The 12,171-nt window shown below is 52.0% G+C and overlaps 1 protein-coding gene across 4 annotated transcripts in view; it reads right to left on the bottom strand.

Annotated features, from left to right (window-relative positions):
* PRIMA1 (proline rich membrane anchor 1) overlaps window positions 1-11,774 on the bottom strand; it is a 54,558-nt gene extending 42,784 nt beyond the window's left edge. For 3 of the 4 annotated variants that reach the window (XR_002138516.2, XR_012494551.1, XM_019745642.2), the window contains exons 1-3: window positions 11,073-11,169; window positions 10,289-10,413; window positions 2,725-2,860 (exon numbers count right to left, since the gene is read on the bottom strand). Coding sequence is in view for 2 of the 4 variants with exons in the window: in XM_019745642.2 (XP_019601201.1) it covers window positions 2,725-2,860; window positions 10,289-10,381 (229 nt within the window). In the remaining 2 variants the exon portion in view is untranslated. Of the gene's footprint in view, window positions 1-2,724; window positions 2,861-10,288; window positions 10,414-11,072; window positions 11,170-11,244 lie in introns of those variants that run through there. The other variant, XM_019745648.2, reaches the window with a different exon arrangement.
* Window positions 11,775-12,171: the final 397 nt, after the last annotated feature.

Raw genomic sequence — 12,171 nt, 5'->3', positions numbered from 1 at the left:
AAGAGAGGGAGACAGAGACAGAAATTTAATGCTATCATCATACAGGACTTGCTGTTGGAATAGCCTGATACATGAGCCAAAAAACAAATACCTCTGTTCCTAGTTTTTGTATTGCTTAAGCCACTTCCAGATAGATTTTTGCCACATGTAACTGAAAAAGTCCCGCCATGGGCTCAAACTACAAACTACCAGTCCTGCTCTCCTCTGGCCCAGAAGCACCCTCAGGCCCAAAGCTCCACATGAGGCCCGTGCGCCCTCACGCCAGGCACTCCCTGCCCACCGCCCCTTCTCTGCAGCCCCCAGCCTGGCTTCAGGCCCTCATGGGTCATCTGGGGACTGAATTATCTCAAGAGTCCCCCACTTGACTCCAGTCTGGTAGCTCACCCATAACCCCCCTCCATATTGTCAGGAAAGTTGATCTTTCTGAAGCAGACGATACAGAATCCTGTCACTTTCCTGCTTAACACCTTCGTGGGCTGATTGCTGTCCACAGCAGTTTCCTAAAGGATGGGGTGCACGTCCCCGCAGCTAAGTGAGCAGGTTTTACATGGCACAGGGAACTGGCACTCAGGCACAGTGAAACACAGGACGAGAAATCAGGCCCTTTTGATTCTCTTACAAACCTTCTGATTTCTTTATAGAGAAAAATCTCTGCATGGAGCTACTATGGTTCTGACACCTCTCTACCACTTGCTTCTCTCCCTTTTTAACAAAAAAGGAGACAGCCTTGAGCTCCCTTCCCCAGCAGGCTAGAATTCTAAAACTTTGGTTTGTTTTGGTTGCATTTATTTTTATAGTCACCTACTCTTTATGCAGGTGAAACTGGTTTTTCATTGACAGTAGGTACGTCAAGTTTTCTTTGGAAATTAATTTGTAGAAACCCAAAAGTGAGAATTTGGAAATTAATCTATAGAATACCCAAAAGTATTTAAAGAAAAAGGCAAATAACAGAAGATATTTGAATATGGTGAACGATGTCTGGTGACCAACTATTCACGGGATGAGATGTGATCTAACGAGACACACTCACAAGGCCTTGTGCAGTCTACCCCTTGATCATGCCTTTGAACAGATTGAAGGGCTTGCGACTCCCAAGAGGAGTCTCACAGCCACATCTCCAAGCCGTGGCCCCTGCCGTTCCTTCTGCCTGATGCCCTTTCCCCACAACCTCCTTACCAGCCTAGAACAGTCCCATTTATTCTTTAAGACACTGTCAATGTCACTGTTTACTGTGGCTACAGTTTGGCCCAACTACTCAAGGATTTCCAGGGCACCTGGAGAACCACTTCTGTGCTTTCTCAGTCCGCTTTCTGTTGGTTGCTGACAGGAGGGCCTTCCCTTTGAGGATGAGAGATCCCAGAACCGCAGAATGGTCTTTCACCTCTGTGTCTGGCACCGAAGTTCAGTTAGCACGAGATGAACAGAAGGGATTCTACCTGAAGGCCGAGGGTCCATCAGATTCAGTCACATCTGGAGATAGCACAGGCCTGGAGCCCAGACAGTGGGAAAGGAAGAGAAGGAATTCAAAAGGAAGGGAGGGGAGCAATCTCCAAGGGTAGGTGCCTGAGGCAGGGCCCCACCGTGCAGCCCAGGGATTCCTTAGGAGAGAGGAGGAAGTGAGCATATTGGGATGGAGAGATCCTGCAGATGCCCTGAGCAGAGCGCCCGCTACGCCAAGGCCTGCTACGCCAAGGTTCTCGACTTTAACTTGCATTCGAATGACCTCAGAATTTGTTATAATGCCGATTCCTAAGCCCCACCACAAAGACTCTGACTGGGTGTGTTTGAAGTGGGCCCCTGAAGCTGCACTTTAAAACAAATACTTCAGACGATGTTGAGGACCCCGTTCTGAGAAGCCCCAGGCCACAGGTATCAGGTAAGAACGGAAACAAGTAGGGGCCTAGAAATGCACACGAACTGCAAAGATCCCCCAGAACATTGCATCACGGCCTGGACACCAAGAGCCTGGACACAGCCAACCAGACAGCAAGCGTCGTCGAGGTTGTTTAAAATATGCCTAAATAACTCAACGGAGATGTGTTCAATGAGGGAGATCCACATATGATCACGGACATTCTACAGGCCCAAACATGAGTGATCGATCCAAAATATAAATCTGTTGCAGACTTTACCAACTAACAATTGTGAGCAGGGAACTTAACCCGTAGAGGTCAGGACTGAAGTCATGTCTGGCTAAAGAAACCCTCCTTTGTTTGAAAGACCAGAGAATTGAATTGTTCATAGATGAAATCAAGGCAAACAGGGGAAAGGGGGTGGGGGAGGTTAGTAAACGTTTGCTGCAAATGGCTGAAAAGCGTCCGAGTAACTTTGCTCCCAGAGCCTTCACTTCAGTTCTACACTAATTGCCTCCTTAACCCTGAATTAAAATCGAACACTGAAACCATGTGCGTGGGTGGGATATATAAGACTAGTGCCCAGCGCCTGCCCTCGTTTAAAGGTCTGGCTTTCAGAACAGTCTAGGCCGAGTCACTCATCAAATGGAGATTGAATTTTATCTGATTAACCGATGGAGAAACATCCTTCTCCATCTCACAAGAACATTCTGTGGGAAAGGCGTTTTGCAGACTGCAGGCAAAAGTTGGGCCTTGGCTGCCCTCCTGCTCGGCCAGTGGAAAATTACAAAGGAAGCAAGGCTGCCCTCTGCTATGCTCACAGCCCGGAAAACACAAAGAGAAACCGGAAACAGAGCGAACCTTCTCTTACCTGGGGCGGAGAGGAGTCTGGGAGGTGGTGGGGGCGGGGGTGGTGGGGGCAGCGGAGGAGGGGGCCGGCACTGGCAGATGTGTTGACAGCTGTCAGTCACCTTGGAGCAGGACTTCTGGGGCTCACCATGTGTCACCTGCAGAAATGGGCATATGTACCCGAGAGAAGACAATGAAGCAACTGGGAGCTGAAATGGGCCCACCCTACGCACTTGCCGCCTGTGGGACTTGGGGTTCTTCCCCCCAGACCACAGCAGGAAGAATATACAGGAGTCGTGTTGGCTCTAAGGAAACGATGCTGTGAGAGGCTGGCTTGGCGGGTTTAAAGGCCAAGATTTTATTTCCAGCTCTGCCAGGGACCAACTATGGGACTCTAGAGCTGGATCCCAATTCTTGGCCTACACCTGTTTCAGTCAGACACCACTCAACTTAGCGTGCAGGTCACCGGAGCAGGTGGAGAGTGAGGGGTAGGGTCCTCAGCCCTGAGAAGTCACAGTGCAGGGGATGTGACATCATCGTTCCTGGGGAAAGCTTGGGAGGAAATGGCCCTTCCCCCGTAGTGTCGCCTACTTGTTGCTGCTTCTGTCTGTGCATCCACTCGGCTTTCCCAGGGGCTGTACCTGGCTCCCAAATAGAGCAACTGCTTCCCTCCCCCTCCAACCCATTCAAGCCCACCATCTGCTTCTGAGTGTTGCACTACGATTTTTACTGCTTATTTTGAAGAGTCTTAATTCTTTGTTCCCAGACACATGACCCCTCTAGCTGTGGGAGGCATGGTCATGAGAAATCTTCCAGGGAAACAGAGCACAGAATGGACTGTTAGTTGGACACTTATGTCCATGGACATAAGTGACTTCAACATTAATGACAGGTAGACAAGAACTTGAAGGTTGACGCCTAGAATCTTCCCATCATACAGATGAGGAAACTGTGGCCTAGGAGAAGTGGCTGCCCAAGATGCTCGCAACTGGATGGTGACAATCCTGATTTTAGGTCATCAGTAACCAGACCCAACCACTTCTCCAGTCTTCTTCACTACGGTACAATGCCACGCCTTCACCTTCTCTCCAGCCACAGCTCCTGACCGCCTTCCTGGGACCACCATCTTGGGGGAGGAACCTTACCCGGCCAGGCCTCTGCTCTGGTGTCCTATATGACTACGGGGAGCCCAAGTGGTCTTGCATGAAACACTCGATCAGATCACCTGCATCCCTCAAATAACGCCTGAATGCCTCGGGATCATGTGGCCACATGGTCCTGCATGAGAGGCCCCAGACAACGTGTCCAGCCCCACCTCACCCCATGCTCTCACCCTCTGCTCTGCCCTCAATGGCCTTCTTCTAGCCCCTGAGCCCTGACCACGCTACGTCCCTTTGTGTATGCTGCACCAGTGGCCCAGAAAGTTCTCCACCCCTTTCCTCCTGCTGCCCCATTACTCAGCTGGTCTACCACTTTCTCAGGAAAGTGTCTCTGAGCTCCCTGGCCAGGTAAGACCTCCTTTTTATAGGCTCTTGAGGCACCAGGCTCCTCCGTGTGGAGCAGAAATCAACATTTGTTTGATTACTTGGTTCCTACCCATCTTCCCCACTGGACTAGAAGCTCTGTGGGGGCAGGAGCCGGGCCTTTGATTTTTTTCTCTCACTATCATGACCCTAGCACCTAAGGGAATGCCTGATATTCAATAAACATTTAGTGAATGAATCACTGAACAAACGAATGAATGAATATTAAACACTGGACCAGAATCTGTGCCTCTTAAATCCTGGTCTGGTGTTTTTTTCAACACCAGTCTCAGTTTCCTCACTTGTGCACTAGGAACAGTAGCGGAGCGGGCTGTGCTCAACCAGTGGCTCCCCATCCTGACGGCACAGCAGAATCTCTAGGAAGCTTCAAAAACTACTCATGCCTGAGCCTTACCCATGACCAGTAACATCACAATGTCTGCAAGTGCAGCTGAGCACGAGCTTCTGAGGTTAACCTTCTAATGCATGGCCAGCGGGAGAACCACCACTTTAGACTGACTGCCAGCGTCTCTCCCTAAGGCAGACTGCCACAAATCCACAAGTTTAGGATTTTGTGCCTGTCCCATGGAACAAGCTGATTTAAAGGCAGGAAGGAAAGAGTTGGTGGTCACCTCACACCTCAATGACACCCATGGTTAATTTCTCTGGCTGTCATCTTAGTGAGTTGAAACCCAGAGCTCCAATTTCCATGCAATAAGCCATGGGTGGCCTGCTTTCAAAGGCCAGTGCAGTCCCTTTGCTGTACATGGCTCAGGCCCGGCAGAGAGAGCTTCAGGGCTCGGTTGCTCCCTTTGCATTTGGCAGGGGTGAACAGGCCTGGTAAAGGCCACTGGATGACAGCACGAGGTGAATAGATTTATAGCCCTGACTTAATATCTACGAGGTCAAGAAGCTCCTGCTCACCACCTTTTAGTGTTTTTAAAGGACCATTGACTGCATTTAGAACTCTGGGAGGCAATCTCATCTCCCACTGGGAAGAGTGCATCCTCAGATGGTAAGTCTTTTCTCAATGATTTTACGGAGGCGATTAACTCTTTACATGTTGGTGGCAAATCCACTGACTTCCCCACAGTGCAGTTGTTGACTCTCCCATCATAATCCAGCCTGTCTTCTGGATTCTGATCTGCTAAGACCGTAGGAGTTGCTCAAAAGCTCCACTCTCCCAATGGCTGGCATCTGAGATCGCTTCTCCACTGAACTCTACCAAATGTGTGAACTTCAGGCAATGCCATTGGCAAAGCAATTACTTTCCCACTTTCCAAGGTGCAATTTATGCGAGAGAGTTCAAGAGCAGCACGTTTGTTTGACCTGTCCTAACACAATGACCTATTTTCGTGAGGATATAAAGGCACAGATGTATAAGAGTGTTTAATGTGATGAAATTATAGGCAGGGGAACTGGGGCCAAGTTTCAAGGCTGAAAGGGGAGGAAGTGAAGGAGCAAAACGCATTTTAGAAATCAATGGCCTCACTGAAAAGGGAGCCGGCACAACTGCCTTAGCCAACCATCATCACAAAGTATCCAGTCTGGGCTGGCTGCCCTTCTGCCAGAGGGGTGGGCCCCCCTTGGGCCCCTCACTGGAGTTTGGTCCAGAGCAAGCCTGTGGCCGCTGGGCTGACAGTTGGTCACTCAGACCCTTTATCCACTCGCCAACTTCTATTCAGCCTTCAAACCCAGTTCTTGCATAGCCTTCTCAGGCAAGCCATCCTGAACCCCACATCTCACCCGGAAAATAGACCCACCTGCCCAGTGCTGCTTCTTCATCTTGTAAACCCTTCTCTTTGGGGCACCTTCCCCACTGTTTTGTAATGTCTGCTCCCTGACTAAGCCGGCAGCATCTTGGAGCTGGTGGGCAGGGGGGTCTGTGCTTTCTTAATCTTGACCAAGTGTGGCTTCCTGAGCCCTCCTATGTGTCAGCCATAGGTGACAGGCTTTCATTTCACCATGAGGGTAATGGGAGAGGTAGGTGTTAGCATCCCACCTACTGGGTGGGACGACAGGCACAGTGAGGGTACGGAGTCTCCCAGGCTTGCACAGGGCCCGGCTTTCACTTGGTGCTCTATGAAAAGGGGTGTTGGGAGATGATCTCCCCACCAGTGGAGAACACAGGACCTATCCCATCCCCCAACCCTGGGTCCACTTTGAAGTTCTGTGGGTTGGTGGTGTTGCATTTAGACCAGTAGAGAGGAAACCCAGTGCTGGGAGCTGTCTCAACACCTGGCTTGGTGGTTTATATCCCACAAGGAGAAGAAACCTGCCCACCCCCGAAGTCACCTGCTCTTAGCTGGACGTGACTAAGAAGGAGCAAAGGCCCAGAGAGGTCAACAACTTGTCTAAGGCCCACAGAGCAAAGGCTGGTATCATTACTTCCTGGGACCACATTTTATTCCACCTTTGTCATCGCTTGCCTTTCTGCCCCGCTCTGCAGTGCTCTCCTGAGGCCAGAATCCTGAGGCACAGGTAGGTCCTACAGTCACCTGTTCCTGTGGTCTGAGGGGACACCATGGCTGCCAGTTCCCACTCCTAGCCAATCAGTTCATCTTTCCAGTCTGGTAGATGTTGCTTCTAAATAGTCCCTGAATCCATCCACTGTTCCCCTTTGCCACTGCTAGCATCCTAAACCAGGACCTTGTCATATCTCCACTGGACAGCCCTTACCTCTTACGTAGGGGCGCTAGGTAAAATACAGGACACCCTGTTAAATTTTAGATAAACAACCAATTTTTTAGTATAAGTATGTCCCAAATATTGTGTGAGATATACTTATGCTAAAGAATGATTTGTTGTTTATTTGAAACTCAAATTTAACTGGATGTCCTGTGATTTTATTTGATAAATCTGGCAACTTGACCCTCACCAGCTTCTTTGCTCTTTGCCTTGGCCCCCTCCGAGAATCCATCTTTCCTGCTGGAAAGGGACTGAGATTTCTAAAATACCAATCTGAGAGTGTGTCATGTCTTGCATAAAACCTCCGACAATCCCCGTAACCCTCAGGATCAAGTCCAAACTGCAAGACACAATGCTACTAGCGGTTTACAAGAGCGTCCTCACCTTTTCTCCTCCGGCCTTGGGGCTTTTCCCTTTGTCTGGACACTTCACTCGCTCTTGCACCCTGGCTCCTGACTTCACCTTGTTCGCGTCTCAGCTGAAGCACTGTATCTGTCAGACTTCTCTGTCTCTTCCACCGGATCCCATCACTAAGCTATTTGCTCCTGCTGCGCTCTCTGCCATTATTACTTGTTTAATTATCTCTCCAGTGCCAGACTCTCAATGCCATGAGGGCAGGGACCCCTAGGTCCCTGGCATTTAACACAGAACCTGACAAACAGGAAGCGTCCAATAAGTGCTGCTGATTAAATAAGTGAAGCTGGAGTGACTGGCCATAGGGGAGGTCAGCATTGCTTGGGTCAGGGGTGGCACTTGTCAGCACACAGAGACCCATAAGCTCGGATCAGAGCCTGTCTCTCTGATGATGGTTTCAGGAGGATGCCCACAAAGATGATGGCTTCTGGCATCTTTTATGGAGACAGGCCAGCACCACAGTAACTTGATGAGATACACTGCTGTCACACCTAATAAATTTGCCAGCCTGTCATCCTCTTCTCTTGCAAAAAAGGAATCATCTGGAAGTGAACTTAGAAGAACCCTAAATCACAAAAGCTCTAAAGCTCAATTCCAGACACATTAAAGAAAAAAAGGCGGAGGCTAACGGATGCCCCCACCAACCTTGCAGCAATTTAAGTGTCATCTGAGTTTAATGATTAAGTTTCTTATCATCTAGGCAGAAGCCAGAGGCTTCAGGATGATTTCAAGGGAGGAATCTGGTGCTTTGGGGACCACAGGTCTCTCGTCTCACCAATTATCTTATTAATTATAGGACTTTGTTATGTCAGTCTTAGCCTTCCAAATGTTTACAACTTCAAGAGATTCTTCTGGCAAAATGCTCGTGAAAGCACAGATAGCTCTGAGTTCTTTCTCTGTATTCAAGAAATTCCTATGACGTGACAGATTTTAATCTCTCCACTTGAAGGAAAGTACATGGCTTCGTGCACTTCCACCTTCCTTCTTCTCCCCTCAGTTCCCCTGTATTCAGCTCTTTTGATTAAGAACCAGATCCATCCGTTCCAAGGCTCTCTTCCCTTGGCTTCTGAGTCCTTATCATTTGTAGATTAATTTTTCCACAGACTGCAGCTAAGATGTTACCCATTCTGCTGTCTAGAGGATCCCTTTTCTGATTGATTTGCACAAAAATTGGTTTGTATTGCATAACAGCATCTGACGCGCGTGCGCGCACACACACATTGTGTAAGTACTGCTTGCTGAAGGACACTTAAAAAACTGAGCTGCTTTCACAAAAGTATTTCTTTGGGTGGTGGGGGGAGGTGGTGGGTCTTGTGTTTCGATCCTGCTAGTTCACACGGCAGAATTCTAGTCTCGGAGGTGGACATCAGGCTGCTAGTCTCTGCACTAGTGAAAGTCTTATGGAAAGCTGTAAACGAATGAGTATAAGATCGAAGTCCACTCAACATCTGAGGTTCAACTAAAAGTTGAACAAGGAAGCTGGTCCCAAACCGCCCAAGTGTTTAGAAGTGACACAATCCTACATCCTGAGGAGGCACAGCTGAGTTTAATAACTGCTGTTTCACACATTAAACAAAGCTGTCAACTCGGAGAGGAAAACAATTGTGAGGCAGAGGCAAGCCAGAGAAGAGAGCAGAAGACACGCCTGGTGCTAGGGGTGGGGGTGGACCCTTGTTGACCCACCCGCCCAACCAGCCTGCTCTGGCCAGCACTAGAGCCCTAGTTCTCTCCCAGGGGTCCCTCAGGCCACCATCCAAGCAGGAATGTCTGAGCTGGTTCCCCGCAGGGCTCCATTTCTTAGGACAGGTCATGGACCATGACAGACTCATCCTGTCCCTTCTTCTTTGGAGTGTCACCTCGTACTCAGATGACCATATGAATAATCCCCAACCCCCAAAAGACCACCAGGAGAACATGAAGCTGCAAATACCCAGAGTGGGGTATTTCAATGCCTGAAACAGTAAAAGTGTCCTCCAGCACCTGCTGAACCACTAACAATTCACAAGTGTTGGGCAGACTATGTAAGTGTCCCTGGCCACCCAGGAGAGCAGCATCACCATTATTAACGTCAATAATGGCGGTGGCAGCTACCATGTAGTGTTTATTACGGCCCAGGCACTGTGCTAAGTAATCTTTACTTGCTTTACCTCATCTACTTATAATAGCACAATAAGGAAGAAAAACACCAAGCCCAGAGAGGTGATGTGCATTGCCTAAAGTCACCCAGCAGATAAGGGGCAGAGCTGGGGCTCAAAATTCAGATCTGACACCAAAGTCCACCTCTTCACCACTCCACTGTCCCGCTGACTGTGTACATTATAGGAGGTACTAGGGAACATCCCACCTAATACTGTCTCTGACCTTAACAGAGGTAACTCTAGCTGGTGTCCCTCTGGCTTCTGCCAAAGGGCCAGGGGACCCAGGGTGAGGACTTCATTCTCAGGCAATCCTTATAGATGCACCATTGTTTCTTACGAGTGGCTACCACGTACAATCTGTCCACATCCCCAGCTCCACTCCACAAGAAACATAGCCCCTCCTGTGTTGAAATCCAGCGTAAGAAGGCTAATTTGAAGTTTACTGGTGGTTTCTGGTGGGAAATAAAGGATGTTTATTCTTGGGATCTTTTTTTTAAGTTTGTAAAAGCTCTAAGGTTTCTTTTCCGGCATTCCTGCAATAGAACGTTGTCATCGAGAGGCATTCCCTAAGCCCTTTTTGTTTCATGGCCCTGTCCTGCAGGCCTTAGGCCACAACTGAAGCCTCCCTCTGGAGTTTCTCTCTTCTGGCCAGAGTATGGGGGACCCTAGCATCTTTTCTTTACCTAAACTCTCCCCAGGACCAGAGGGGCGGCTGCAAGAAGCTGGGGTCGTGGGAGTGAAGTGACAGCCGCGCCCCCATCGGGTCCTGCCCAGGAGGTCCCCAAGTCCGCGCAGCCTTCGCGGCGGGTCCACCACCACTCACCTGCACGAAGCCCCAAAGAGGGTGGAGCGCGCAGTGCAGCAGCAGCGAGGGCCAGCAGCAGCCACGGCGCAGCACCAGGTCCCGGAGGAGCATCTCGGCCCGCGGCACCCGCTCTCGGGGGCGAACTGTCAGGGGAGTAAAGCTCGGGTCAGGCGGGAGCCGCGCTGGCACCATCGCGGTCGCGTACCAGCACACGTAGAAGTCGGGGTTGGGCGGGTACGCCCGGCATCCTGGGGCACCCTCGTAAACCAAGGCTGCCCCTTCACTCCAGCTTGCATATTCGCTGACCCTTCGTGCACACACGCAGAAGCCGGTATCTCAGAACTCACACTCCATCCTGGTGCACATCCCCAGAAACCTGCGTGTGTACCTTGGCCCGCATGCACACCTCCAGAAACAGCCAAGCACACTTCCAGGTCCCCGTGCATCTCCCCATGTTTCTACAGCTATACACAACTCAGTCCCACTGTGAGCACACTTCAGACCCGGCGGGCACCACTCACCTAGCGTGCACACCTACAGAAACTGCGGCGCACACCTACTGACTTGCCTGCATACTTGATGACTCTTGCCTGCACCCTGCATGCACAGCACCATGAAATCCCACGCTGCGTGCACCCTCTTTGCCCCGCCGGCCCTCACTGCGCACACTGCAACATATGCATCTCCGGTGCGCACTCCATTCACCCTGGCGCGCTCTCCCGAGCCCCAGCCACCCGCCCCGGGGCGTGAGCTTCCCCGGTGTCTCCATCTCCGCCCGTACCCCTCAGGTGCCTCACACTACCTTGCCTGGCGGCGGCCCCAGCGGAACCTCCGGGCGGGGAAGGGAAGTACGCGCTCCCTCCCCCCCACCCCCCCGCGCTGCAGACTCTTTTTCCAGAGCCTCCGGACGGCCCCCATTTAAAGCCAGCCGCCTCCCCAGTCCTCCGCCCTCTAGGCGGGGCCTCGGTCCTCACCCTGGCGACTGCGCGGGCGCCGGGGGCCTTCACGTGCCAGGGAGGAGCGCCCGGCAGTAGAGCAAAAGTTTGCGCGCCGCTTGGGCCTCCCGGCGGCTGAGTCCGGGCCGGGGCGCGGCGCGCTCGCACGGGGAGAAGGGCGCGGTGGCTCCCAGCCACGCCTGGCCGCGCGCAGGGCGGGAGGGCGGCACCCGTGCCCAGGATCTCGGTGGGCTGTGGAGGCGCAGGCGAGGGCGTGGGAAGTCTCCTCCAAGAAGCCTGGAGCTGGCAGCGAGTGCCCTCTCCGGGTCCCTGCCCTTCCCAGTGGCGCCGCGCGGCTTTTCGGGGCGCGGGGGTGCCCGAGTTCTCCTCGTCCGTCACGCCGGCCCGCTAGAGGCAGCGGCGAGAAGCTCTGGCCGGGAGCGCCGGCTCGGGCAGCAGGCCCGCGGGGTGGAGGCGAAATAAATAATGCACGAAAAAGGAAAACAGACGTGAGCCGAGCCAGAGCCTCGCCCGCCTCCCGCCGGGGCTGCGCTCCCGCCCGCGCTCCCCGCCGCCGCCGCCTGCGCCGCTGCAGTGATTCCTCGTCTCCATCTAGCGAGGCTATTGTGTATTGGGCGCTTAATCATTTATTAATTCACCCGCGAGGAAGAAGACTCCCGGATCCAGGAGGCCCTTGCTCCTTACTTGTCCTCCCCCCAGGTTTTTCCCAGGCGACAGGAAGGACTTAAGGACTGACTCGTAGAGACCCCTTTGCTCTCGGTCCTTGCGGACTCTCTTCTCCCCTACCCATTGGGAGGGCGCGGAGGCCTCCCGGGTGTGGATCCTCGAAGGTGCATGGGCCAAGTGCCTGTTCTCCCTTCCGTAGTCCTGGTACCGGGACCTCCACAACCACAGGGCTGCGTCTTGGAAGGAGTTGCCAGTGGCCCTGGGGAGGACCAGTCCTTC

Source organism: Rhinolophus sinicus, linkage group LG03 (genome assembly GCF_036562045.2).
Source record: "Rhinolophus sinicus isolate RSC01 linkage group LG03, ASM3656204v1, whole genome shotgun sequence".
NCBI lineage: Eukaryota > Metazoa > Chordata > Mammalia > Chiroptera > Rhinolophidae > Rhinolophus > Rhinolophus sinicus.
The sequence above is the reverse complement of the archived record's forward strand: the minus strand, read 5'-3'. Positions and strand labels throughout refer to the sequence as shown.